This window comes from Lynx canadensis, chromosome A3 (genome assembly GCF_007474595.2).
Source record: "Lynx canadensis isolate LIC74 chromosome A3, mLynCan4.pri.v2, whole genome shotgun sequence".
Classification (NCBI taxonomy): domain Eukaryota; kingdom Metazoa; phylum Chordata; class Mammalia; order Carnivora; family Felidae; genus Lynx; species Lynx canadensis.
In genome coordinates, this window is record NC_044305.1 from 23,160,552 (window position 1) to 23,188,537 (window position 27,986).

The 27,986-nt window shown below is 37.3% G+C and overlaps 2 protein-coding genes across 7 annotated transcripts in view; one reads left to right on the forward strand and one right to left on the reverse strand.

Annotated features, from left to right (window-relative positions):
* Nucleotides 1-3,930, reverse strand: part of PHF20 (PHD finger protein 20) — a 174,236-nt gene extending 170,306 nt beyond the window's left edge. Inside the window, exon 1 of the mRNA XM_030309687.1 lies at nt 3,855-3,930. The gene's annotated coding sequence lies outside the window, so the exon portion shown is untranslated. The remainder of the gene's footprint in view (nt 1-3,854) is intronic.
* A 170-nt stretch (nt 3,931-4,100) lies between these two features.
* The window catches only part of RBM39 (RNA binding motif protein 39), a 31,094-nt gene continuing 7,208 nt past the window's right edge, over nt 4,101-27,986 (forward strand). Inside the window, exons 1-13 of one of the 6 annotated variants that reach the window (XM_032592576.1) lie at nt 4,105-4,411; nt 5,029-5,092; nt 5,318-5,390; nt 6,869-6,918; nt 11,477-11,671; nt 14,012-14,077; nt 14,174-14,227; nt 16,224-16,341; nt 17,692-17,844; nt 20,559-20,696; nt 21,816-21,881; nt 24,115-24,319; nt 25,304-25,381. In XM_032592576.1, coding sequence (XP_032448467.1) covers nt 16,279-16,341; nt 17,692-17,844; nt 20,559-20,696; nt 21,816-21,881; nt 24,115-24,319; nt 25,304-25,381 — 703 coding nt within the window. In that variant the 5' untranslated portion in view covers nt 4,105-4,411; nt 5,029-5,092; nt 5,318-5,390; ... (3 more) ...; nt 14,174-14,227; nt 16,224-16,278. Of the gene's footprint in view, nt 4,412-5,028; nt 5,093-5,317; nt 6,919-11,476; nt 11,672-14,011; nt 14,078-14,173; nt 14,228-16,223; nt 16,342-17,691; nt 17,845-20,558; nt 20,697-21,815; nt 21,882-24,114; nt 24,320-25,303; nt 25,382-27,986 lie in introns of all 6 variants that reach the window. The other 5 variants (XM_030309689.2, XM_030309688.1, XM_032592575.1 and 2 more) reach the window with 5 other exon arrangements.

A 27,986-nucleotide genomic window follows, 5' to 3' on the forward strand; every position in this document is an offset into this window, starting at 1 on the left:
ACAGAATCGGAAACAGGCTCCAGGCTCTGAGCCATCAGCCCAGAGCCTGACGCGGGGCTCGAACTCACGGACCGCGAGATCGTGACCTGGCTGAAGTCGGACGCTTAACCGACTGCGCCACCCAGGCGCCCCTGCATATTTAAGATTCTAATTAAATATGTGTAATTGAGTAATTGAGTTGAGATTTATGATTTTAATTGGAAAGGTATAGGAGACTACATTAGAAAATTTTATGGGGCGCCTGGGTGGCGCAGTCGGTTAAGCGTCCGACTTCAGCCAGGTCACGTTCTCGCGGTCCGTGAGTTCGAGCCCCGCGTCAGGCTCTGGGCTGATGGCTCAGAGCCTGGAGCCTGTTTCCGATTCTGTGTCTCCCTCTCTCTCTGCCCCTCCCCCGTTCATGCTCTGTCTCTCTCTGTCCCAAAAATAAATAAACGTTAAAAAAAAAAAAAAAAAAGAAAGAAAATTTTAAGAAAAAAAATTTTTCTTGGATACTATTTTTAATCTTATTTTTTAAATTTACATCCAAATTAGTTAGCACATAGTGCAACAATGATTTCAGGTGTAGATTCCCTAACGCCAGAAAATTTTAAGAAACTAAGACTGACTATACTTGTTATAAAAAAAAAATTTTTTTAATCTTTATTTTTGAGAGACAGAGTGCAAGTGGGGGAGGAACAGAGAGAGAGAGAGAGAGAGGGAGACATAGAATCCAAAGCAGGCTCTAGGCTCTGAGCTGTCATCACAGAGCCCAATGCGGGGCTTGAACTCACGAACCTTGAGATCATGATCTGAGCTAAAGTCAGATGCTTAACTGACTGAGCCACCCAGGCGCCCTTATACTTATTTTTTTAAAAAGATTTTATTTACAAAAAAAAAAGATTTTATTTACTTAAAAAATGCAAATATCAAAAATAGCATTAAAAATGTATTTATTTATTTTTTAGAAAGAGAAAGACAGAGTGTGAGTTGGGGAGGGGCAGAGAGAGAAGGAGACACAGAGTCTGAAGCATGGTTCCAGGCTCTGAGCTGTCAGCACAGAGCCGAACGCGGGGCTTGCACCCACAAACTGTGAGATTATGCCCTGAGCTGAAGTTGGACACTTAACTGACTGAGCCACCCAGGTGCCCTAAAAATAGCATTTTCTGTCCATAAAAGTCATACACTGACATCAAAAAACTCACATTGGCAAAATATATATACTTTTAATGTTTACTTACTTTTGAGAGAGGGAGAGAGACTGCGCTGCTCAGGCACATGCGTGTGGGCGGGGCAGAGAAAGAGGGAGAGAGAGAATCCCAAGTGGCACCTGCACTGTCATCATGGAGCCTGACTTGGAGCTAGAACTCACAAACCATGAGATCATTACCTGAGCTGAAACCAAGAGTCAAATGCTTAACTGCCAGGTGTCCAGGCAAAATATATTTTTTAAAAGATGTTATGTAATACAAAAATATTTTAGTATTCATTTATTTATTTAAATTTTGGTTAACATATAGTGCAATATTGGTTTCAGGAGTAGAATTCAATGATTCATCCCTTATATTCAACGCTCAGTGCTCATCATAAAAAGTGCTCTCTTTAGTTACCCCTCACCCATCTAGCCTATCTCCCACGCACCCAAAAGATTTTACTTTCAAGTAATCTCTATATCCAATATGGGGCTTGATCTCACAATCCTGAGATCAAGAGTCGCATGGTCAGTCGAGGGAGCCTAGGTGGCTGTTGGTTAAGCATCCGACTAAGGCTCAGGTCATGATTTTGCTAGTCCCAAGTTCGGGCCCCGAGTTGGGCTGTGTGCTGACAGCTAAGAGCCTGGAGCCTGTTTCAAATTCTGTGTCTCTTTCCTGCTCTCTGCCCCTTCCCCACTCATGCTCTGTCTCTCTTTCTCTCTTTCTCAAATATAAATAAACATTAAAAAAAAAAAAAAGAGTCGCATGCTCCACAGACTGAGCCAGCCAGGCACCCTGACATCTGACATCAGCAAAATAATTTTTTGAATTTTAAAATTCTCTAAGATTGGTATCTATTACATCCTGTATCCCAAGCTTTTGGCTATTGTGTACTCCTCTCTATACATTATAGAACATAATAATATTCTCGATGGTGGTGATGATTTAAACCAATGACCTTCTGCTTCAAATGACTCGAGAATAAAATGATGAAAGGGGGAAAAATGATGAAAGGGGAATTAATTTACACAGAAAGTCAGTGAGCCAGACAGAGAAAGGTTTTGCAAAATGCATGAAAAGCATATTTTGTTTCGAATATCTTCTTTTAAAACATAAAAAATATATTTGTTTTAGAGACTGAGTTTTCCAGCTGGTGTTTGTGCTCTAAATTTCCAGGTTCTCTCTGGTCATCCTTGAACAGAAAACAATTTAAGAAATATTCAATAATCAAGTGACTGAAAGCTTACAGCCTTCCTATTCCCAAATAAGTCTAGAGGTTCAAGTCAAATTTTGTGCTGTCATGTTCCTAAACGAACAAACAAATTAATAAGGGGCCAGCCACCTTTATACTTTGATATTTGCACAATTAACAAGTCACAATAATGAAAACCAAACGGGAAAAGAGAAAGCAAAAGTTAACTTTTTTGTTAGCTTGAACATATTATGATTCAGTGTTTTGGGATTTTCAACACAAAAAATTAAGAGGATATGAATTATCAGGAAAAGGAGTAAGGGAATATTACTATGTAAAATCTATTAATCCTCTAAGAGAAACACCTGTGTGGGAGGTTAACCAGAAATGTAAAGCCCCTTTACACCTACATTTCCTTCAAATAATTGTTTAGCAGTAACGTAAGTTCACTTTTCTGAGGATGAAATATTTGCCAGGCACATTATAGACATTATATCATGTAATCCTCACTATAGCCCCACTAGGTCTGCACTCATTTATCGAGGGTCCCCCTGGGGGAATTCAGTTAGTGAGCATTATCAGCGTAGGGCAGTCTCAAGAAGCTTAGCCTAGTAATTATTACTACCCCCTTCTTCACAAGAGGAGATGGGAGGATAGGCTCTAAGAGATTAACTTACTTGTCCAAGTCCAAGGTCACACAGTGTTGGAGCAGCTACAGGAACCAAATTATCTCATGTCAAATCTTACCCTTGATTATTAAGCTATTAATAGACTTATCTGTAAGATTTTTTGCTTCTAATGCCTCGATTTTTTTCAAACATTTTTATCTTGGAGGAGGAAGCCTTATAGCCAACGACCTCTGCTGCCTTCTTTTTCACAGCGTTGACCAAAGAGCAAGTGGTGATTTTACACTGTAACTGCCAGGTATCTGGGGAGCTTGAGGGGCGAGGAGTCGGGTCCCAGGGGAATGGGGGGACATTATTTTTTTTTTTGAAGAAATAGCAACCCCGACACAAGGCCAGACTGTAAAACCCTGAGCAGAAAGCTGATTCATTGCCAAAGGAAGCAGTTTATTTTTTTCACCTCCTCATTGCCTTTCTCCACTATTTCCAAGCGTGTTTTGTTAGCAGTGTCTAGCCCACTGACTCCAAAATGCCGGAAAAACCTAGTTTTTATTGTACACCCGTATCTCTCTAGCCCCTACCCCTGTACGGTCTCTTCTTGCCTTTCTTCTCACGTGCCTTTCACTTCTTCACCTTTGGCGGATGATCTATACATGACGCTTTTTGTTTTATTCTATCGCCTTATGGACTAGATTGCCTTATGGCGACCTTGACAGACACCAGGGTGGGAAGCCCGGGGGAGGGGAGAGGCAGTCAGCTCTGAGAGAAAAACCTTCAGATAACTGTTGAGGAGACGCCACCGGGAGGAGGCAACCACAGAGCTCCACTTAGCGTTCAATTTTTAAAAAGATTGACAGGAAGTGTACCAACCGTCTTTGCTCTAGCTACTTGCGCGGTCTCGCGAGATACGGACGTCCGTGTAGAGGGGGTGTCAAAGGCTCCTCTCTGAGTGGGGGATGGGAATATCTGTGGCGCAATCATTGCGCGAGATTGGGCCATGGTCGCTCGGGCCATGCTTACATCTCGCGATATTTCGGCCGGTACGGTCTAGAACTACGGGCAACTTCTCGCGAGAGCCCGTGCTGAGGGCTCTGTGAGACCCCGTGTGTTTGTGTGTGTGTATGTGTGTTGGTGGATGTGAGTACGAGGAAGCAGCGGCCGCCATTTCAGAGAGCTTGTCGAAGCTGTCGCAGGGGTGGATCCTGAGCTGCCGAAGCCGCCGTCCTGCACTTCCGCGCGGGCTCCTCTAATCCCATTGTTTCTTTTAGATTCGCTCGGGCCTATCCGCCCTCGGAGCCCGAAATTCGGGCTGGGCGGTACCGCGGCCTGGGCCTAGCGGCTTAACAGTAGCAACAGCGGCGGCAGCAACAGCAGCAGCCCCCGTCTTTCCGAATACAAGCACCCCAGGGGCCCGAAAGCCCGCACAGGTAAGGAGGTGTCGCGGGCCTGAGTATTGTCAGAGCTTTTAAGAGGTTTAGTTTTCGTCTGGGTTGAGGGGCATTCCTTAGTCGGTGTTTAACGACTTGGGGGGGGGGGCAGGTTCTCGAGAAATCGGCTCCATTTCGGCGACCGCGCCCTTATTTTCCGGTCGTGTAGATTTCAGGTTTTTTGGGTAGCAGGGACCCCAGAGAGGCCTAGGGCGGATAGAGACTGGTCCCTTAGAGGCCTGGGGCGGCCGCGACCTCCCAACATGGCGCCAGCCGAACGCTACCATGGCACACAACCCCTCCCAACCGAGGGAGTTTCCCTTTGCCCCTAAAATGGCAGCGCGGGTTTTGCGCGGAAAGAGGCGCTGTCGCTCGAGTCGCGCGCGTTGTTTTTGGAGTTAATTGTAGGCTGCTTTTTGAAGGTACGTTTAACGTATTTCTGTCTGTTCAGTCTTGGAGGCATTTCAGATTTAGTTACCAAGACTGGTAAAGTGCATCCCCTTTGGTTATTCCAGGGTTTTTGAAGTATTTTCTGAAGTTTTCGGAGTTTGTCGTGTAAGAAGGAAATAGGGCAGAATTGAAAAATGTTTACTCACTGAATTACCTTTATTTTCTAGGCGTTTAGAGAAAATGGCAGACGATATTGATATTGAAGCAATGCTTGAGGCTCCTTACAAGAAGGTGAGAAAAAACATGTCGGTGAGGTTTATTTATTTCTTAATTTAGCATTATCACGAAACTACTGCTGAAATGTAAACTAACCTCCCCGGAGCCCTCTTGATTTACCTTATCAGAGATGCATTACGTGTAACTTACAAAAGTAAATATATGCTATTGATGTAATAATATTGTGCAGTAGTTTCACTTCAGCGTGATGAATAAATGCCCATCTATCTCTCTTTGTAGACTTGCCTAACGATATCTCACCTCTACTCCCATGAATTCACCTTTGATTCCAGTGTGAACTGTCAATCATAAGGTAGTAATTGAGTGACTTATCGCTGTACCGTGGTCCCCTAGGTAAAATGACTCAACTAAGAATTACCAGCTCCAGTTTGGTATAGCAAAAAGGTGAATGTAGTGGTTTGGGAAAATAGCAGGGGTCCAAGAATAACAAAGCATAACCAGTCTGTGGCAAGCAAATCTTTAAATAAGTTTTACAAGAAGAAATGGGTGAGATTTAAATTTTCTTCTATATATATACATATATATATGACTGGTGATAGTAAATATTGAAACAGGCAGGTGATGATCTGCTGCTCAGTTAAAAATTACCAAAATTCTTGGATCCCTGAATAGAAATTTTTTTTTAAAGCAAAGGAGGCAGTATCACAAACTTTGAGTCACTTGATGACTGTTTTTACTGTTCTCCATATTTTATTTTTAATTAGTCCCTGCCATAATATTTCACACTAAAAGCTACAGAGGAATTATTTTGGCTAATAGTATAGTCTTTGACCCATTTCAGTATCACAGTAAAAGTAAAGTGTCTTTTCATTCTTTCACCAGTTGGTGGTGAAAATAGCAGTATGCATGCATTATCACTGGTGTCACAAACTGTAAGCTTTGTAAGTTAGGACTTATACTTCTATAACTGATGTGATCAAACTTTAAAAATAAACGTTGCACTAAACCTTTTAAAAATAATACAGCTGTTTTGGATTGTATAGCACGACCATGTGGTACCAATATGGATGAATTCTTTCTAGCTTTAAATGGTGTATGTAGTTTTATAATGCTTAGACTCTTGAAGAACTACTTTCTATTTTAATGTTAAGATTCTTGTGTCTTAGTTTAACATGGATGTAGTTCCATGTAAACAGGTATGGAAGTAGGAAATGTTTAGGCTGGACTGGTGGATTATTAATTGACTTTCTTGGGTTCTTGGGAGTCAACATTACTAAAGCAGTGTGAATCCCTGTTTGCTTCAGGGCGAGATGTGTGACAGAGGTGGCATCAAGCTCTTACAGTCCCAACCCTCCAACGGAAATGGGCGAAGATCTCAGGAATGGCATCGGTCACAGGAAATCGATAGTGGCTGGCTGCTAGCATGGCCACTTGGGGCTTAGGCAGAAATAGAGCCATGGTACTGACCAAAGGGACCATAGCACATGGAATAAAACTCAAAACAGGACTTCATTCATGTTTTATAGAAATTCTATTTAACCACTTGAACACTGTAAATCTGGATAACTTAATACCTAACTATATAAGAAAGTAAAATTTAACATGTTAATATGCATTTTTATTTTTGTATCACGATGACTTAATTGTAAGCAACAAAGTGGTTAAACACATACCCATCTAAATTTTTTTATAGCCTTCCATGTTAAATTATAAGCAAGTAATTAGTTTTAAAATTGTTTTGTATTTTCTTATTCCTATTCCCTTTACCCTTTGACAACTTGAAATGTTACCACTTCGTCCTCATGATGTTCTTCTATCAACCCTGCTTAGGATGAGAACAAGTTGAGCAGTGCTAACGGCCATGAAGAACGTAGCAAAAAGTAAGTTGTAACAAGGGACCTGGGGTGGGGGGGGGACCTTTATGTGATTGAGATCTTAAGTTGTGTTCCTGTGGCTATAGCATCAAACTAAAAGTTCTCTTCAAAAGCTTTTGTCTCTTTTAGAAAAGTTGTTCTTTACCTTCTGGGACAAGAAACTATTTGAGGATATGAAACTGGGGACTCTTTCCCTAGATTTCAGGATATAGTGTCAGGGACCTTTTGGACACCTTCCCTGCCAAGTCTGTCCATGACAATCTGGATAAGAGTTTCTGTATTAGAGCTTGTCTTCTGTCTTAAATTTATTAACTTTGGCTTAATATTTTGGTGTGTGTTATCAATAAAACTGATATAATCTACTGAAGATGGGTTAGGAAGAAGAAAAGGTAATAAATAACCAGGCCATGGAAAATATTATTTGCTCTAAATCACCACTGAAGGAATCAGAGCTGTGAATTATTTATGCTCCTTGCTGCTTAAAGGCCCTTTTTATAGTAACGTTATAGCATAGTTAAGTACTTCTTAGGTGCTTCTTACATGGTTTTTGTTATCTTAAGCTTTTTAAACTTTAAGCCTTAAATAGAACGGAGTTTTTTTAAAGTTGTATTTGTTTATACAAGTTACTAGGTTAAATGAGTAACTCATAACAGGAACTCAGTGCTCCATAGTGCAGAATATAGTATAGGATAAGTTTCAATAAAATTGTAAGCAGAACCAGTTTATAAGGTTTGATCCTGTTTTGGGAGTTTTCTTTCAGCTTTAAAATTAATCATTCTTAACATCACTTGGTCATGTTACAAGCATTAAATTGTTTTAGTAGCCTATTTTGTGAACGTACATGACCTGATAATACGTAAAGAAAAAGTGATAACATAACTGCTTATTTGATTTTTTTGGCTCTTATCCTAGTAAGAGCTCAGAGTGCTTCATAGTACACTACCTTAACATCCTCACAACAATTCTTATTTGGTAGGTTGATAGAGTTTCACAAAATAAATGAGAAAATTCTTAGTTTGGATTATGCAGGCTTTGTTCTTTTTTTTTTTATTCTTACACTTCCTCTAAAGTAATATAGTAATGCATTAAATTAAAATGATGCAATTTGTGGAAAATGTCTTATATTTTATTTTGGTACAAAGTTAGGTGGAGGATCTGTTATAGTTCCTCACTAATCACAACAGATTTTGGGAATTAATCATACTGGGTTTAGTCTTGAATTTTTATAGTTTGAGGCAATCAACCAATCTTTGCGTGGTTTAATGTTGCCTACTTTTAGACCTTTTACTAAAGTCAGTTTCCTAATTAATGGTTCTAATTCACAGTTCTTCAATTCATAATGAAAACTAGGAAGGAGTATCCATGTAAATTTAAATTATCTAATCTAGGTGTGGGTAAGGATCTCATCCTGAGTGCCAGTAGGATGAGAACAATGCACTTTAGGGCATAGACTTTCTTTGTTCAACCATTCTCAGCTGTCACTCCTTGCTTCTAACTCAGTCTGCAGTTTATACTTATTTTTATCCTGCATCTAAGCTCATTAAGGCTACCAAGCTTACCCAGGACATTTAGCATTAAGCTCTCCATGACTAATGGTTTATGACCTTTATCTAAAGAGTTTTCTGACACTGAATAGAAGAATGGGTAATTTTCTTTCATTGGCTATAGGATAGCCAATTTAAGGGAGTGTCTTCTTAAAATATCCCAACTACCATCTAGTATTTTTTTTAAATGTAGAAGTTATTTCTGTCAGACTTCTCAATCTCCGTTTAAGCTGCTTAAATAAATGGCTTTTTTGTTCAATCAGAAACTTTGCACCCATTTTTCTAAAGGGAATCTTTCAAATTAATTTGGAAGTTATTTAGAAAAAAATTTTTATATGTAAGGTTAGATGAGATATAGAACAAGTACAATGTTCTGTGCTTTAGTGTTATGTGTAAGTTCTGTTAATCAAAGGAAAGTGCCATGTTGCATTTTTCATCCTAAAACTTCATTGTCTTAAAAGCAATTGAGTATTGGGATGCAATTTTAAGGTAGTAAGAAAATGCACATTTTGAGAAATTGAGACTTGACTAATAACTAGTAAATGTTTTCTTTTAAAAAATAATTCTGATTTTCAGTCTGTACACTCAGTTGTATTCTGGTAGTAGTAAAAAGAACTAAGTTTAACACAAACTGGTTATCAATTAGCCTACTTTCTGAAGAACTATACCCCTGAGTTTGGCAAGACCTCAAAGTATGCCTGAGCTTGCCTTCGTGGGAATATTACTAGTGTAATCATTTTTGGAAATTCTGAACCAGTGTCCATTCAGTTAAGCTCTTTAGGAATTACTCAAAGGATAACAATAAAATGACACAGTTGAAATATATTGGCTACTGTGTGTGGATTATCTATAAATTTTGGAATAAATGACTTTTCTATTTTTTTTCTTATTTTCCAGAGTACTTTGCATTTAAATTTTAGATCTTCTTACATGGAAGAGGTCAAATCCAGTTATAGCAAAACACCTTTACAGCAGAGGCCATATAACCAAAAAGTCCAAAGGCCCAGCCCAGTGGACCATTTACTTCAATGATGTTCAGTACAAAATTCCACTGCCACTAAAGACTTTGGAAAGTCCCTTTTAAGTTGTAACAGGATTTGACTATTAGTGTGGATTATGATAACCCTTTTTTAGTTAACTTAATGTTCTTTCAAGCTGCAGTTTGTTATGGAGAAGTATACTGCTTTCTTAAATTTTTGTCTGGGCTTTTATGAAGAGGATCGTGCTTCTGTATGTCTTAGTATGTTGTTGTCTTTTTACCTGTCTGGGGTTGCCTTCAGATGTGGGTGGGAACTCATCTGTAAAAAGTTCTAGGAAGACTTTTAGTTGAAGTTAGCTGTCCAATTTACCAGTCCTTTCCTTTGGCAGAGGAAGTTTTGGGCCTAAAAAAAAAGGTAGATTGGGAGGTTGGCTGCCTCTCTGTTATGGGCCATCTAGGAGCAGAGCAAAACTTTATTTGTCCTTTTTGTGGGGGATGGAGTTACTTTTTACTTTGTCCCCTGATGGATTATATGTAGGACTTCTGATTATAGCTATCTCACAGAATTCTTAAGGCTAAGACATAGGGTCAGGTGTTTCAGGCAACAGAGTTGGAATGTTATCTGTTGCCCTTCTGGGCATTGCTTTGATGACTTCTATATAAATAATGAGTGTAGCCTAATTTTCTGTCATGTGCTACCTAGCATATACATTTCTGACAGTCAGGTGGATTATCTTGAAATTTTAGACAAAGTTTCTGCCTCCTTGGAAAGCTCTACATCTCCTTGTGATTGGAGTGTGGGTTTCAAGATTCCAGAAGGTGGGTGTCTTCATTTTCTATTTTCAATGCACTCTAAGATGACCTGCTTACAGGTTCTCTGAGGCAGACTTCAATTGCTCTTGTGCTAACTTTGCTTTGATAAGGACTAAACAGTTTAATTAAATTTTCCAAATGATGTAGAGTTGTCAAAATGTTTTAATGATCTTTTAGCCACTACAAATTGACATTTTAGCGGAATAAGTTTATTTTGAAATGTCTTTCGGTTTGTATTGAAATATCTGAAGGCACCTCTAAAATTTGGGTGATGACACAGAGGTACAGATGGTAAGATTTAATTATGAAACGAATGGGTGGTATACTGTGAAGAATACAGAAATGACAGATATGACTGACTGGCTTTTTTACCTTTCAGAGTTTGAGATTTTATAAAGACTGATAAAGGTGTTGATCCTTGTTTTTGATTGCACCCCACAGGCTTGTGTAAAACGGCATCCTCCCCATTTTCTGGTGTACTCATTATAACTTTTAATAGAAAATATCCGAAAAACAGGGAGGAGGGCACTTGTTGGGATGAGCACTGGGTGTTGTATGGAAACCAATTTGACAATAAATTATATTTTTTAAAAAAATCCGAGAAAGATCACATTAAAGTCTAGATGTATCAGAATGCGTTTTATTGCATTAGTTTTATCGTCCTTTGTCATTACTTGTAATTTTCCCAGGAAAACCAAAATATTGATGCTTGAATGGCCCTTTGAGAGTATAAAATACTCGTATTCATACATGTAAATTGGGTCAAATTTGGCTCATGTAAGGGAAATTAAGTTTATTTTTATGTAAATTTTTGTGTATGACCCACTGTTTCTTCAATGTTAACATTCTATTGTAAATTTGATTTTATTACCGTATCTTGTAGATTACAGTAAATCTCTTTGTTGGCCAGTTATGTTGGTCACACTTTAAGAGTTCGAGTTTTGATCTTCTACCTCCCAATAAATCATTTCCTTGTTAAAGGTGTAACTGACTCAAGAGAGATCATTAATAGTCCCTGCTCTCTCAAATGATTGTCACTGCTGATTTTAAGTAGTAGAAAGAAGGCAAAGGTGGGGTGCTATTTACCTTACCTAGGAATTATTTTTCCATAAGTATGATTATGTATCATAGTAGTAAAAATAGCAAGATAAACTTTTAAAAAGATTTCTGACCATAAAAGGAAGTAATCTTAAGCTAGCAAGATAATAGTAATTTTTTTTCTTCTCAGGAGGAAAAAAAGCAAGAGCAGAAGTCGTAGTCATGAACGTAAAAGAAGCAAAAGTAAGGAACGGAAACGAAGTAGAGATAGAGAAAGGAAAAAGAGTAAAAGCCGTGAAAGGAAGCGAAGTAGAAGCAAAGAAAGGAGACGAAGCCGCTCAAGAAGTCGAGATCGCAGATTCAGAGGCCGCTACAGAAGTCCTTAGTATGTAACCATAGTTACAGTGATTTTGGTTTTAGAGTCATTCTCTGGGTGTACATAAAACAATTTAACCTGGAAAATTTGCATTGTAAAATTTTGTTTCTCATTACGACTAGTTAAAAAGCATTAGATGAGGTATTGGCATTGAAAAGTCTAGCAAAGTAGAAATACAGCATGTGGACTAGTACATAACATTTGTATTACTAAGCATACAGATTTTCTGTTACTCCATCTAAAATATTTTAACTGTATGCCGTGTAAACTAGACCAAAGCACTGCAGTGCTTAAAAAACTTGATATTGTAGTGCCAAATATTTGAAAGCTTAAAGGTGTGTGAGCTATTCAAATTTTCTTTACTGAACATAAATTAAAAATTTTAAAGCTCAAATAAGTTATAAATGTAATTAGTTAAATATGTAGTTAGTTAATCTTGTCTGGCTGTTTTCAGCTGAAATGACAGACCATTTGTGAATTTGGTGTATGCTCCTTGATAATGATCAACTTGGGGCTCATCACATTTATATTTAAGGTTTTTAAAAATAGTAAGACGCTAATAAAAATGCTTTGAAATCACTCTGGAAATTTGAATGTGGTTATGTAACAAGTTGGAAATATATTTTATTATGGTCATTTTAAAAACTATATTAATAAAGTTTGGAAGGAACCTACCTACAACTCTTAAGGATTGCTTCTAGCTAGCAATTCTTAGTGCTTTAAGATGTTCTTTCCTCTTAATGAACATACTGTTGTAAACTGTGGGAGTTATTTTAAAATTAACACTCTTGAATGGTTGGAGATGGAATTCAAAGACAAACAGACCTTAATAAGACATTTGGCTCTTTCACTTGTGCAAGTTAACACTCCAAGCTTGAGCTTTCTCATCTTTTAAGAAGGAGGTAATAACTGACAGATAAATTTAATGAGTTGAATTGAAAAGAGAATGAAAATAAAGCACCCACATTAACTGCTATTCATGAAATGTTTTAGTATTATTTGAAGCCATTAAAGTTAGTAACACTTTGGATCCTGATTCTGGGTCTTTAACCTTTAAAATAAAAAGGATTGAACTCCTTGTTTTCTACTTTCTTCCTAGCTGCATATCTCATAAATAACTTAAGAGCTGAAAGAGGACACAATGTTGCTTTAATTCCAGATGCTGTATTAAAAAGTGCTTTGTTTTTTTGTCCAATTTATCAAAAATTACCATATTCATTTTTACCAGAATGAATTAAATGGAGGATTAGTTTAATAAATTCTGAATATGGTTTATCTAGAGTAATGAAAACTTGAAGTCAGCCTATAATCCTAGTCTGACTTCAAAGTGATTTAGTTCTCACATTTGTTTTCATGTGATCTTTAATTTATCCAGTAAATGTATATTCTTAATTCTGGTTATTAGTCTGAATGGCAAAGGACCCATTTAACATATAACTTTATTTGGAACTGCTTGGATGTTGCAGGTATGCATAGAGTCCATGAAAACGAGTCCAAATGTGGATCACATACCACTGTTTTGTTACCCTTCCTGAAAAGGATAGTAGGATGAGCACTAAAGGACATCTGACCTGTCCCTTTAAGTTAGTTTGGTCTTTCAGAATAAAAGATCCAGAAACTATTGGGCCTTTTTAAGATTCAGAATGAAATTGTCTTATAACATCTACCTTTATAATATTTTCGAAAATATGCTTTTATTATGTCAAGTTCATAAAACATTTTTTGAAATAATAATGAACTTTCTTCACATCTTCACTATGGAATATTTTGCCACAAAGAAAAGTATGACACATAAACTTCTTTCATGCAGTCTCTGAGACTTAACTGTTACATGGAAAAGAAGTTTTCATGATGTTAAAGAATTAGTTCCTTGTTTTTAAACATCCTCAAACAAGAAAACGCGTATGAATATTGTATATGTACGTGCATACAAATGTATTCCTGAGAAAGGATCTGCAAAAATACACACCAAATTGTTAACTGCAGTTATTCTGGTGTGAGGGAAGTTCAGGGTGACTTATTTTCACTTCTGCTTTTTTTTTTTTTTTTCCTCAGGAATGTATCCATAGTGTAAAAAGAATTATAGACTGAAAATGAGGGTGAGATTTTTTAGATTCTTAACAATCTTGAGGCTGTAACCTTTGGTCTCGGCACCTCTCAGTGGTCCAGGATGGATAACTATAAGCAGTTTGCCTGGGATAGTTAAGAGAAAAAGTCTCTATTTCCTCTTCATAATTGAGGTGGAAAAGAATCAGCCTGAACAATGTTAAACTTGCTGGAGAGCGCATGAACGCGATCTTAGCAAGACCCTAACCCTGTAACTAGTGTAATTTTGTGTTTCCTTTTTAGCTCCGGACCAAAATTTAACAGTGCCATCCGAGGAAAGATTGGGTTGCCTCATAGCATCAAATTAAGGTTTTTAAACATACTTCTGAATTGTTTAAATTGTTTTTCAAGGAACTGATGTGGTGTACTTGTTTGGGTAATTTCTGAAACTTTTTAACTTTGCAGCAGACGACGCTCCCGAAGCAAAAGTCCATTCAGAAAAGACAAGAGCCCTGTGAGGTAGCTGTTGTCCCTATTTTTTTTTTTTTCTTTAGCACTTTAAGCTTTTGTAAAGCTTTTACAGTGTATGTTACTATTAATTAACATTTTGTAATTCGGACAGTATTTGTACTATATCTTCTGTGGGTAGTACTGGGATACTGTTAAATCAGTGTGGATTTGTAAGTTTTCATTTTAATTTCGTATTACTAAGAATGGAGCAGTAATTAATGTGTAGATCTTACATGTGTTCTTAAATCACTTTTAAGTAAATTTTTTTAATGGTAGCTATAGAAAATTTTAAATAGACTTTGCTTATCTTTGGAATTAATAAATTTTACTAAAGTAGCTTCATGGGAAAGTGGTTGTAACTATCACAAGTTTTATCATTTGGCTGTCTTTACTGAGATAAAGTACTTCCATTTCCAAAGTTTTAGCCAGGTTGGTTTGTTTCTAAGTAGTAATCTTAATGTTCTCGATTCTTTGAGTTAATTTTTCTCTTAAATATAAGACCTCCCTATCACACCTTCTATTTATTTTGGCTCAAGGAACACTTTGGTATATGGCAGCATTATTCTTTACTGATATTCTGGCTTCCCTTAAAGGGCACCTTTTAACTTAGAGGTTATTGTTTGTTATATTTGTTGTTTGATATATTGTAATCCTAAGATTTGATGAAAACCTTAATATTTTTAAAAGCTCTTTTTTGTAACACTGAGCTTTTCACTCTTTAATATTTACTTTCCTAAGAAAATCCCCTTTAGTTCTCATTTTATGGATGCAGTCTAGCTTTGTACCTCTGTTTTATACGTTTAAAATTAGCTGATTCCTCAAGGAAATGTGCCAGAATTTTGTAGGTAGAATACTTCAAAAGTACTTCCTGAGAATGCCTAGAATGCGGATAAGAGCATATTTGTGCTTATGTCTTTAAGGATTCACCTAGAACCTTAACCTTTTTTTAAAAAAAAAAAAAATTTTTTTTTTAACGTTTGTTTTTGAGACAGAGCATGAACGGGGGAGGGGCAGAGAAAGAGGGAGACACAGAATCAGAAGCAGGCTCCAGGCTCTGAGCCATCAGCCCAGAACCCGACGCGGGGCTCGAACTCACGGACCGTGAGATCGTGACCTGAGCTGAAGTCGAGGCTTAACCGACTGAGCCACCCAGGCGCCCCTGAACCTTAACCTTAGTGATGTTTTCTAATAAATAATGTTAATAGATGCTTGTGTTTCTTCCTCAAAATTCATGAAATTAAGTTTCATCTCTTGTGCTCTTTTACTTAACTCAGGCACTTTAGTTCCCTCCATATAATCAGAAGTGCTGTCAGTTATCAAGGCTATATGTAAAAATAATTAAGTTGAATTCCACTGCTGATAATTTGTCTATATAATTTCCTGCTTTTCATTTTTGATTTGCTTATGGGTACTGTTTCTGTGTTTTATAACCGTCAAGAAACATTCTTTTGGATACTAAATTTGTAGAGTCTTACAAGACTGATCTAATAAACAACCAGCTCGTTATTCCATATATTTATCTCAGTTTGTTAAATAAAAAATCAGGAAAAAATTTCAGAATAAAATAGTTCTCATAACTTGGAGTTCAGCATTTGTGATTGTCAGACTATTTCACTGTATGATTTTGTTTTGGGAAATCATTCCTTCCACTAGTCTGATACTTGTAGTTAGTTATTTTTAGTGACTCTTATTAAACTCGGGCTTCTGATAGTTTTTTTTATTATTCTGTATAAATTGCTGTTTGTAAAATTGCCAGGCCAATGGACTTTTGTCCTGGTACCATGTGAGGTATTATCAGAAGAAACATTTAGTAACTGTCGTCTTGTTGAAGGAATTGAGTCACAGTGAATTATTTTTTGGATGTTTTGTATAAATCTTAGTGAAATATTCATTTTGTGAATAGTGACAAACTACTTTTATTAAAGTTTATTGTATTTATTGAAAATGAGTTTTAAAAAGTAAAAATAAGAGCGTAAGTTATAAAATTAATTTTTATTCCTGTTAGGGAACCTATTGATAATCTAACTCCTGAGGAAAGAGATGCAAGGACAGTTTTCTGCATGCAGCTGGCAGCAAGAATTCGCCCAAGGGATTTGGAAGAGTTTTTCTCTACAGTAGGAAAGGTAAGTTTTTAGTTTATTCGGGGAGATCAAGTATGTGAGAAGTGCAAACAATATTTTTATTACTTCTTATTTTTTTAGAGAGCACTGGTGAGGGAGAGAGAATCTTACGTAGGGTGCACACTCAGTTCTGATCTCCAATGCAAGGCTCGATCCCACAACCCTGGGATCATGTCCTGAGCCAAAATCAAGAGTCAGACACAACCAACTGAGCCACCCAGGTGTCCCAACAAAAAAACATTTTTTTTTAATTTTATTCATTTATTTAAAAAAAAATTTTTTTTTAAACGTTTATTTATTGAGACAGAGCACGAACGGGGGAGAGTCAGAGAGAGAGGGAGACACAGAATCTGAAACAGGCTCCAGGCTCCGAGCTGTCAGCACAGAACCCGACGCGGGGCTTGAACTGACGGGCTGCGAGATCACGACCTGAGCCGAAGTCGGACGCTTAACCAACTGTGCCACCAAGGCGCCCCCAAATTTTTTTTTTAACGTTTATTTATTTTTGAGACAGAGAGCATGAACAGGGAAGGGTCAGAGAAAGAGAGAGACACAGAATCCGAAACAGGCTCCAGGCTCCGAGCTGTCAGCACAGAGCCCGACGCGGGGCTCGGACCCACGGACCATGAGATCATGACCTGAGCCGAAGTCGGATGCTTAACCGACTGAGCCACCCAGGCGCCCCAAAAAAACATTTTAATAATAACGTTAATATGTTAGGTTGAACTAGAGAATATTTAAACAAATCTTTTGATTTGTTTGAAATTCAGTTAGGGAATTTTTTTGCGCAGCATTTCTGTTTTACTTCACTTGGAAGTTAATAGTATTGGAATTAATAACCATTATCACACATTCATGAGAAGTAGAAGTGGACTGACAATTTTACTTATTTTAAACCATTGTTGGAGAGGGGAGGGTGCCTGGCTGACTTAGTCTAGAAGATACATGACACTTAATTGCAGGGTCATCAATTCTTGCCCCACATTGGGCATAGAGATTATTTAAAAGTAAGCAAATAAAACCACATTGTCGGGGCACCTGGGTGGCGCAGTCGGTTAAGCGTCCGACTTCAGCCAGGTCACGATCTCGCGGTCCTTGAGTTCGCGTCAGGCTCTGGGCTGATGGCTCGGAGCCTGGAGCCTGTTTCCGATTCTGTGTCTCCCTCTCTCTCTGCCCCTCCCCCGTTCATGCTCTGTCTCTCTCTGTCCCAAAAAAAAAATAAATGTTGGAAAAAAAAAAAAAAAAGAAAATTAAAAAAAAAAAAACCACATTGTCAGTAAAATAAAAAATAATGGTTTATAGTGGATGCTTGCATAAAGAGAACCTTGTATTAAGTGTTTGTTTTCTTTTTAGGTTCGAGATGTGAGAATGATTTCTGATAGAAATTCAAGACGTTCCAAAGGAATTGCATATGTGGAGTTTGTTGATGTTAGCTCGGTGCCTCTAGCAATAGGATTAACTGGCCAACGTGTTTTAGGAGTGCCAATCATAGTACAAGCATCACAGGTAATTTTTTTCTTGGTTAGGAATTTGATTAGCGATAGTACAAGAAACCTGTTCTTGCTTAATGTTATGCTGTAGTACCTTATATAATCATGAATTATTGAGTTAGATGTTTTCAGAACAGGTTTGTTTCTTTTTGTCTTCGTTACTTTGATAAAAGTATAATTTTAACAATATTCTGTTCGTGTTTTTTTTGTTTATGTAATTTTGAGAGAGGGGCAGAGAGAGATTCCCAAGCAGACTCTGCTCTGTCAGCACAGTGCCCAATGTGGGGCTTGAACTCACAAACCGTGAAATCATGACCTGAGCCGAGTCAGATGCTTAACTTACTGAGCTATCCAGGCACCCCCATCCTGTTCTAATATACGTCTTGAATATCTATTTCATGAAAAAGACTTGAGACCGTGGTCTATAATTTTTTTGATTTGTGGTGATTCATTGAGTATAGAAGCGTTGAAGAGCATGTTTACCGCTGCTTTTTTAAATGGAGTGATTTTGACACTTCTAATAAATTTTAATATTTTTATTTTATAATGCACCTTACGATGTATAATGTATAAGATTTTATAAAATGTTAAGAGTAGTTTGAATAACTATCAGTTATTAGCATTTCTTGAAGGTAAGATGTTTCAAACTAATTTTCAGAAAGTCTTCTGGTTAAAATGTCTTCTGTTCCTTTTTGCTGGTACTTTATAGTGAATGAGTATTGCGTTTGGGAAATGAAATTAGCATTAGCAATACAGAAAATGTGAAAAAATTGGTATGTATCATTCTATTATGAAAGTATTTTTAGGATTCTGTATCCATACTTATTTTTATTAAGAAACATATCTGTCACTGATAGCTCAGTTTTTTCTTTTTAATGGAGAATATAGAATTCAAAGAGTATTTTTGAGGGGCATCTGGATTGTTCAAGTCATGATCTCACGGTTCGTGAGTTGAGTTCGAGCCCTGTGTTGGGCTCTGTGCTGACAGCTCAGAACGTAGAGCCTGCTTCAGATTCTGTCTCCCTCTTTCTCTGCCCCTCCCCTGCTCACTCTCTGTCCCTGTCTCTCAAAAATAAACACTGAAAAAAAATTAAATATTTTGAGCAATATAAAAGTTGTGTTAAAAAAAAAAAGTCCTGTTGGTTGCTTTTCGAACCACTGAAGTTAATATAACTCTGGAACTCCCAAATAATATAGTTACTTCATCAACTTCAATGATTTTATTTATAAAATAAGTAAAAAAGGCACCAGCCTTGGAGCCAGATCTGACATGAAATTCCATCCAGTTTCACTGCTAATGAGTTGTATGTAACTAAGTTATTCACTTACATCATATCTAAAAGGCAATAATAGATCCTATTTAATGTTTTAGAAGTAATTTGATAGTGGGTATTTATCACTTGAATGTTTAAAAATTTTTTTTTTTTTCAACGTTTATTTATTTTTGGGACAGAGAGAGACAGAGCATAAACGGGGGAGGGGCAGAGAGAGAGGGAAACACAGAATCGGAAACAGGCTCCAGGCTCTGAGCCATCAGCCCAGAGCCCGACGCGGGGCTTGAACTCACGGACCGCGAGATCGTGACCTGGCTGAAGTCGGACGCTTAACCGACTGCGCCACCCAGGCGCCCCTTGAATGTCTGTTTAAAAAAATAGGCAATTATTGGGAAATGGGTAAAAGTAATTCCTTGATTTCCCGTAATGAAGGACAAACTTAATAGCATGTAGACAGAGGGCTGAGAATCCTCAAATTAAATGAGGTTTTGAATTCATTTAACTTTTAAGCTTCCTTTGGGATATTTACTGCTCATGGTGCCCCAGTTTATTAATAAGAAAAGGAACATGTGTTAGAGTATAAATTGATAATCATTACCTTTGAGAAAGACTTCCTTTAGAAAAAATGACAGCTAAACTGAATGGTTTGCTTGATTGGATTTTATATTGACAAATGCTCTTTATGACAGCCAGCCAGTTGGTGTACTGTACTTTGAGTAATAGCGATTTTGAGAGTGCATCAATTTTAATGAATAATGAATGTATTTACCTAAATTCTAGGAAAGTCTTATTTCCCACATTTAGCACGTTTGGTGTCAGCATGCATCTAATTTATTTAAAAAAAATTTTTTTTTTTCCAACGTTTATTTATTTTTTTGGGACAGAGAGAGACAGAGCATGAACGGGGGAGGGGCAGAGAGAGAGGGAGACACAGAATCAGAAACAGGCTCCAGGCTCTGAGCCGTCAGCCCAGAGCCCGACGTGGGGCTCGAACTCACGGACTGCGAGATCGTGACCTGGCTGAAGTCGGACGCTTAACCGACTGCGCCACCCAGGCGCCCCAGCATGCATCTAATTTAGATGATAGAGTGTACTTTTAGAACTGATTTCAACTTACATAGGAAATACAGTATATAGTTGGTTTGTATATGTCTTGTATAGGGGCTTAAAACTTGTTTTAAAACTTCTTGAATATTACAGTTTTTGTTTAGAAATTGGGCATTTAAACCATATTCTTAAAATTAATTTGAACTCTGCGCCTTTAATCACAGTAGCATGTAAGTGGAATCATACGATATTTATACTTCTGTGTATGACTCACCTTAGCATGATGTCATCACTATCCTTTGACATCACTTGTCATTAAGCAAATCTAAAGTGAATGGGATTTTACTTTGATTGAAATGATTTGAATTAGTGCCACGTGATGTGCATTTTTGTCCTGTCCAACTTGTAGGCAGAAAAAAACAGAGCTGCAGCAATGGCAAACAATCTACAAAAGGGAAGTGCTGGACCTATGAGGCTTTATGTGGGCTCGTTACACTTTAACATAACTGAAGATATGCTTCGGGGGATCTTTGAGCCTTTTGGAAGGGTAAGTCCCAGTATCTTCATACAATTTTTCATGTATTCACAGTTGCCTTTCATGTATTCACAGTTGTGCAGTGATCAACTACATTCAGTGTTGAGTTTAGTTATTCCAGCATCTTGGGCAGTTTATCATGTGTGGTGTTACTGAGAATTAATGTTTGGTGTTTTTAGCATAATGGTGGAAAGGAAGCAAATTGTTAATTATTTCTAATACCTGATTGTAGGTTTACAAAGGAACTTTGGTTTTTAGTGGTTTGTTTTTGAGGCAAAAGAATAAGATCATATTTTTTTCCCCCCTGTTCCACAGTGCAGAACTTCTTGTTTGGGACGTTTCTAGGCTTTTAGAAGATATTTTGGTGGAAATGAGGGGTTGTGATGTATTTTCAAAAAAAAGTTTTTTTTTTTCTTTCCTAAATCTGAGAGAGCACAAACAGAACAGGGAGAGAGAGAAAATCTTAAGCAGGCTTCGCACCCAGCTTTGAGCCTGACACAGGGCTCAGTCCCTTGACCTGGGATGACGGCCTAAGGCAAAATCAATAGTTGTTCAACAGACTGAGCCACCCAGGAGCCCCTCAGTTCGGGGGTGGGGAGGACTTTTTTTTTTTTTTTTTTTTAAGTTTATTTAATTTGAGAGAGTGAGGGAGGGAGGGACAGAGAAGGAGAGAGTGAGTCTCAAAGCAGGCTCTCCACTAGTAGTGCAGAGCCTGATGGGCTCAAACTCATGAAACTGTGAGGTCATAACCTGAGCTGAAACCAAGAGTCGAATGATTAACTGAATGAGCCATCCATGCGCCCCTGGATGAGTTTTTTTTTATTAAAGAGGAATTTTTTTTAACATTTGTTTAGTTTTGAAGTAGAGACAGAGTGTGAGTGTGGGAGGGGCAGAGAGGGAGACACAGAATCCTAAATGGGCTCCCGGCTCTGTGCTGTCAGCATAAAGCCTGACACGGGACTTGAACCCACAAACTGCGAGATCATGATATGAGCTGAAGTCAGACACTTAACCGACTGAGCCACCCAGGCGCCCCGGATGAGATTTTTTTAAAAAAATCATGTTTCAAGGAATAAAATGCTTTTGTTTCCTCCTTTTTGCTTCAATAATAATCATGATTTTCATTTTTAGATTGAAAGTATCCAACTCATGATGGATAGTGAAACAGGTCGATCTAAGGGATATGGTTTTATTACGGTAAGCAATTACCATGATTAACATCATGTTTACCAAATGTTGATGTTTAGCCAGTTTCCTATTCTGTATATGGTCATTAATTTCCATAGCTAAATCTCTGTGTCATTGAAGTTTATGATTCCATTATGAGTTCAGTTTCTTAGTACGTTTTATTACGTGTTTTTGTGAGTTGAATGAAAGTCTCTTGAAATTCTGTTTTACTTAAAATTCTTTTTGTGTGTCATCACCTCAAAACCATGATCAGAATTGTTTTATTATAAGGGTTTGTGGTTAACCAGCATAGCCCATTCCCTGATGAGAATAGAGTTTTGATGTGGCACTTGGGATAATTGAATGGAGGGGCCCCTTTAAAAGTAAATTCTCTTCTGTATTTCCCAATGTAATTCAATTACATCATCATATATCTTCAGGAGGTTCTGGAAACTATTTCTAGAGCAAATGTGAATTGGCACCATAGCTGCTATTGCAAAAAAAAAGAAAAAAGTTTTTTTAAGGTTTATTTGTTTTTGAAAGAGAGACAGAGCTTGAGCACAGGGGAGGGGCAGAGAGAGAGAGGGAGGCACAGATCCTGATGCAGGGCTCAAACACATGGACTATGAGTGAGATCAAGACTGGAGCTGAGGTTGGATGTTTAACCGACTGAGCCACCCAGGCACCCTGAAAAAAATTTTTAAAATACAAATAGGTCTGATTTCTAATCAAGAAATTATAATTGTATTGTGTTCAAATTTCAGTAAAATTTAAATGTTTTTTAGTGATAAAGTTTTGGTAATTGGGATTTTATCTTTCTCAATATGTATTAGTGAAAGGAGAAAAGTTTACTTATAAATTATAGCTGTTCAGTCACTTTAAAAAAATTTTTTTTTTAAACGTTTATTTATTTTTGAGACAGAGCATGAACAGGGGAGGGGCAGAGAGGGGGGGAAACACAGAATCTGAAACAGGCTCCAGGCTCTGAGCTGTCAGCACAGAGCCCGACGCGGGGCTCAAACTCACGGACCGTGAGATCATGACCTGAGCCGAAGTTGGACGCTTAACCTACCGAGCCACCCAGGCGCCCCAAGTCACTTTTTTTAAACTAATTTTTTATTTTGCTTCTAACAACATTAGTGTGGTTATTTTCCTCTGTGTGTGGTCAAGACATTTTATGTGTCACTTCTACTAAATTGAGTATTTCATCATGTGTTCCCTAAAATATTTTTTTTTATGTGATAGGTTTGGTGCTTGAATATTCGGTTAGTGGCCAGGCACAATTTTCATAGAAATCTTAGTAAATGTCAGATAAAACATGCAGGCCTATTATTATTAAAAAAATTTGTTTTAATGTTTATATTTGAGACAGAGACCAAATGCCAGTTGTGGGGTGGTGGGCAGAGAGAGAGAGGGAGACACAGAGTCTGAGGCAGCTCCAGGCTCTGAGCTGTCCACACACAGCCCAATGCAGGGCTCAAACTTCAAGCCATGATATCTTGACCTCAGCTGAAGTCTGATGCTTAACCAACTGAGCCACCCAGGTGCTCCTCAAAAAATTTTTAATTATCAACTATACATATGCCATTTACTAAGATCTGGTACAAAGCTAGATTACGTAAATTTATATGGTGCTGTGTATTGGTAAATGTTTTCTGTTTTGTGACTCTCCATTATTTCTTCCTGTCTTGATAAAAGAGAAAAAAAATTACTTTGCAACATACTGGTAAAATATTAAGGTATGGAATTCATGAGAGTATATTTTTCTTCCATTAAGTGAAATACAGAGTGCAAATCAGTTTGTGTTTGCATCCTGGGAATTAAGAGTTTTCATGATGTTATTGGCAATAAAATGACCCAGGATTTTTTTTTTTTAAATAACATTTGAGTGATGTTTTAATTTTTCTAAATAGTTCTTTTTATAAAGAGAAGATAGCACCGTGTTTATCTCGGCACATTAAAATTTGAAGTTTGAAAAATAACTTCACACGTTTTGTTACTAAGATTCCTTATTTCCAAGGGTAGGTGCCGTTACATGGTAATTTCTTGGAGTTGAAACCATCAATCACATCAACAAAACTGATTTGCATGAGCTTGTGGTTTGATTATATAGATTATGTTACTTAAAGTTAGAAATTTATACTTTATTGCCTATTCAGTTGTGTGATTATTAAATATACTAGAGTTAATAAGCATTTCTTTACCTTTGGTATATATGCGAACTTACATACAGGACTTTTTAATCCCCCTCTCGATTATACAGTTTTCCGATTCAGAATGTGCCAAGAAGGCTTTGGAACAACTTAATGGATTTGAGCTAGCAGGGAGGCCAATGAAAGTTGGTCATGTTACTGAACGTACTGATGCTTCCAGTGCTAGCTCATTTTTGGACAGTGATGAACTGGAAAGGACTGGAATTGACTTGGGAACAACTGGTCGTCTCCAATTAATGGCAAGACTCGCAGAGGGTAAGTTTTTCCTAGTGTTGTGAATGATTTATTGTTGGGATAGTAATGAAAAAGGTAACCCACACAGACTGATAAGTGGAAAAATATTTTTCTTATTTTGGAGTCAAGGTTATTATCTATTCTTGAGTGGTGTATATAGTTTTATAGGTGAAGTTATTGCCTTAAAATTTCTAATGGAATATACTTTATGGTGGTGCCTTTTGAGAACCATAGCATACATTATATGATTTTTTTTGCTTGCTGCTGCTTTTTTTTTTTTTTTTTTTTTGAGAGAGTACACATAGGGGAAGGGCAGAGAGAGAGAGGGAGACACAGAATCAGAAGCAGGCTCCAGGCTCTGAGCTATCAGCACAGAGCTCAACACAGGGCCCAAACCCATAAGCTGTGAGATATGACCTAACCGAAGTCAGATGTTGAACCATCTGAGCCACCCAGGCACCCCATCCTTTTGCTTTCGTATGATTATCATATCCTCATACTTAATAAATGTAGTGGCAGCTATCATACTATGTTTTTCTTGTAAAGGCTTTTTTTTTTAATTAAAAATATTTTTTAACGTTGGTTTATTTTTGAGACAGAGAGAGGGAGACATAATCAGTGCAGGGCTTGAACTCCCAAGCTGTGAGATCATGACCTGAGTCAAACTTAGACGCTTAACCGACTGAGCCACCCAGGCTTCCCCCCACCCCTTCCAAATTTTGCTTTTGAAGGAGAAAAAAAAAGCATGAGCAGGGAAGGGACAGAGAGAGGAGAGAGCAAGAATCCTAAGCAGGGTTGCACACTGCCAGTGTGGAGCCAGATGTAGGGCTTGAACTCAAGAACCTTGAGATCATGAATTGAGTCCAGTCACTTACCCACTGAGCCACCCAGTTACCCCTGCTTGTAAATACTTCTAGTGAAGTGATTTTGGTAGTAGTGAGCACCTGGAAAACTGTGTTTTTCTTCCCTTAACATAAAGACTTCAAGATCTGTTCTTTTACACAGGTACAGGTTTGCAGATCCCACCAGCAGCACAGCAGGCTCTACAAATGAGTGGCTCTTTGGCATTTGGTGCTGTGGCAGGTAGGAATTGAATCTTTTCTAATTTGAAATCATTGTTTTTTTCACCTAATTCGAAAATTTGCCAAATTTTCGCATTTAAAAGGACTTACTGAGAATTCAATTCATCAAGTACTTTTAGCCTATAAATTTCAAGGAAATGGAGAGAATTATTCAGTAATCATAACAGGCTGTTAGGGCATTTTTTTGTACCCTACCTACCAATTTTTAGTTTGAAATTGCCTAGAAATTACACTTTTTAAAATGTGACTTTTCTTGAACACCAGCAAGTTTATATTGTTTCAAAAAAGTTTCTTTGTAATGTTTGAGTTTAGAAAACTATCAGAGGCCTTTAAATCAAGGTGTATGTAAAATAATTTCAGTATCAAGAGTGCAAAGGAAACTGCTTTCCTTTAAAAAGTACATACAATTTTTAGATAATGAGTTAGGGTAATAGCTTCCGAAGAAGGCAAGAAAAGAAGAGTGGTTTTATTACAGTTATGTGACAAAGAGTTCAGGTTATGAAACCTCCTTTTTCTTTCTTTATGGCTTAAGTACCTCAGACTTGCTTTTATAAACCTTGATGCTAACCCAAATCCATGAGCTAGGATAGCATTTAATTTTGAAGTGTTGGAAGACCTTGCTATCTTAGGGCATCTAAAAAGAACAAATTTATATACTAAGAAAGTATAGCACTTTGTATTATGAATTGGTCCTTTGATCTCCCCTGTGAAGTAAGAGGTAAGAGTAAGACCACAGTACTGCATCTAAATACACTCTAAAAGGCCATGTAGTTGATTCATGATTTCCGTTTAAATCAAAAGATCATTAATTAAAGGAGAGGATTATTTTTGCTTTTCTATTATACTTGGTATTAAGAGAGAAGGGATTTTTCAGTGTTTTCCTGTTTAGTAGATGTCCACAAGTTTAAGTACCTTTAGAAAGTCTGTCTTTTGTGTATCTCCTGCCAGATTGTTATTTATTTTGAAATCTGATAGGTGCTCTATAAAATTTCTGACAAAACCCTACCAACGTTGTCCTTACGTGAAGAAAAATTATAACCATTAACGCATTTCTGTATTTTGAGTCACTGGTTAACTCCCTCGGGGATCACTAAGTTGTTTAGACTTTATAAACAAGTATTAGACAATTTCTTGAGTGATGAAAGAGGCCTAGCATGCCACTTGGTGTAATCAGAGACATTAAAGGAGAACCCATCCCTTCCAGAAATGTAACCCAGTCTATGGTTTGAAAATTACTATTTAATCTGAAAACTATTTTTATATTGCTTCTCATTGTTCAGGTCATTCTTTAATAATTTAGAAAATGCTTGATTGTTTACCATATTCTAAGTGTTTCATTAGAGGCTAGTGAAGGTTTATACGTTGTCTTCCGGGATTTAATGCATATGATTCATTTCTAAACATTCTTATGTAATAACCTGGATGCAGTATCAAATATGTTGATTCTGTGTTCTTCATAAATAATATTGTAACCTAATTGAAGATTTTCAAAAGTTAGACATCATTGCTATTCCTTGCCATTATTTCTCGATACATGGAATTATGAGCACACTTACTGTGCGATTTATATTAAGGTGGGCTGATTGTGATCAATTAAAACTATAAATGTCCATATGGATTGGTTAAAAAAGCCACTTAGCTGTATTTGTTACCCTCCCCCTTTTTGTTGATTGAGATGATTATCAAGTTTGATTCTGTCTTTAACTACATATAAAATGCTATTGCTACCAAATTAGTAATTAACACTCAAGTTTTAGGTAAATGTTTACATAACTTGGTATTTTTCTCCAGATAGTCATCATTAAAACCTTACACATTTCTTGTTGAAATGAAATAAATTGCTGAGTGTTAATGTGTCTAAAGCCCTTTCCCCTAAGCTCTTTAGACTGCTCTTTGAAACCAAGGGTGAGTCAGCACTCTATCCAGGATCTTATTTGAAAGTTTAACAATTAGTTGTTTCTAAGATGGGAATCCTTAACTTTATGAAACCCATGCCTTGTTTACTAACTTATCACAAATGATCTTAAAAGTGATTTTTGACATATTGATAGGGATTTACATACACTTAAAATAGCATGGGCTTCTTTGTGTATGTGTGTGTATGTATGTATTTATCTTTTAACCTTTGCTTATTTTTGAGAGAGAGGCAGAGATAGAATCCTAAGCAGCCTCCAGGCTCTGAGCTGTCAGCACAAAGGCCTGTGCAGGGTCAGACTCATGAACTGGGAGATCATTACCTGAGCTGAAGTCGGATACTCAACCAACTGAGCCACCCAGGCTCCCCTCTTTTTCAAATACTTAAGTAATCTCTATACCCAACGTGGGCCTTGAACTCACGTCTCAGAGATCAAGAGTTACATGGTCTTCTGACAGAGCAGCCAGGCACCCCATAGCATGGATTTGTGATTACATATTTTTTCCCATTTTAGGGGGGATAAAAGACATTGTGTGTTTTGTTTGACACCGTTCCTATGGTCATGTCTTCAAGTTCCTTCAGTATAAACCAGATACTTAAACTCCTTGAGGTCCCAATTTTGAGCACCTAGGACCCAGGTATTTTTAAGATCCCAGTATAACTTGGGCTGCAGATTCTTTCTTATCCACCC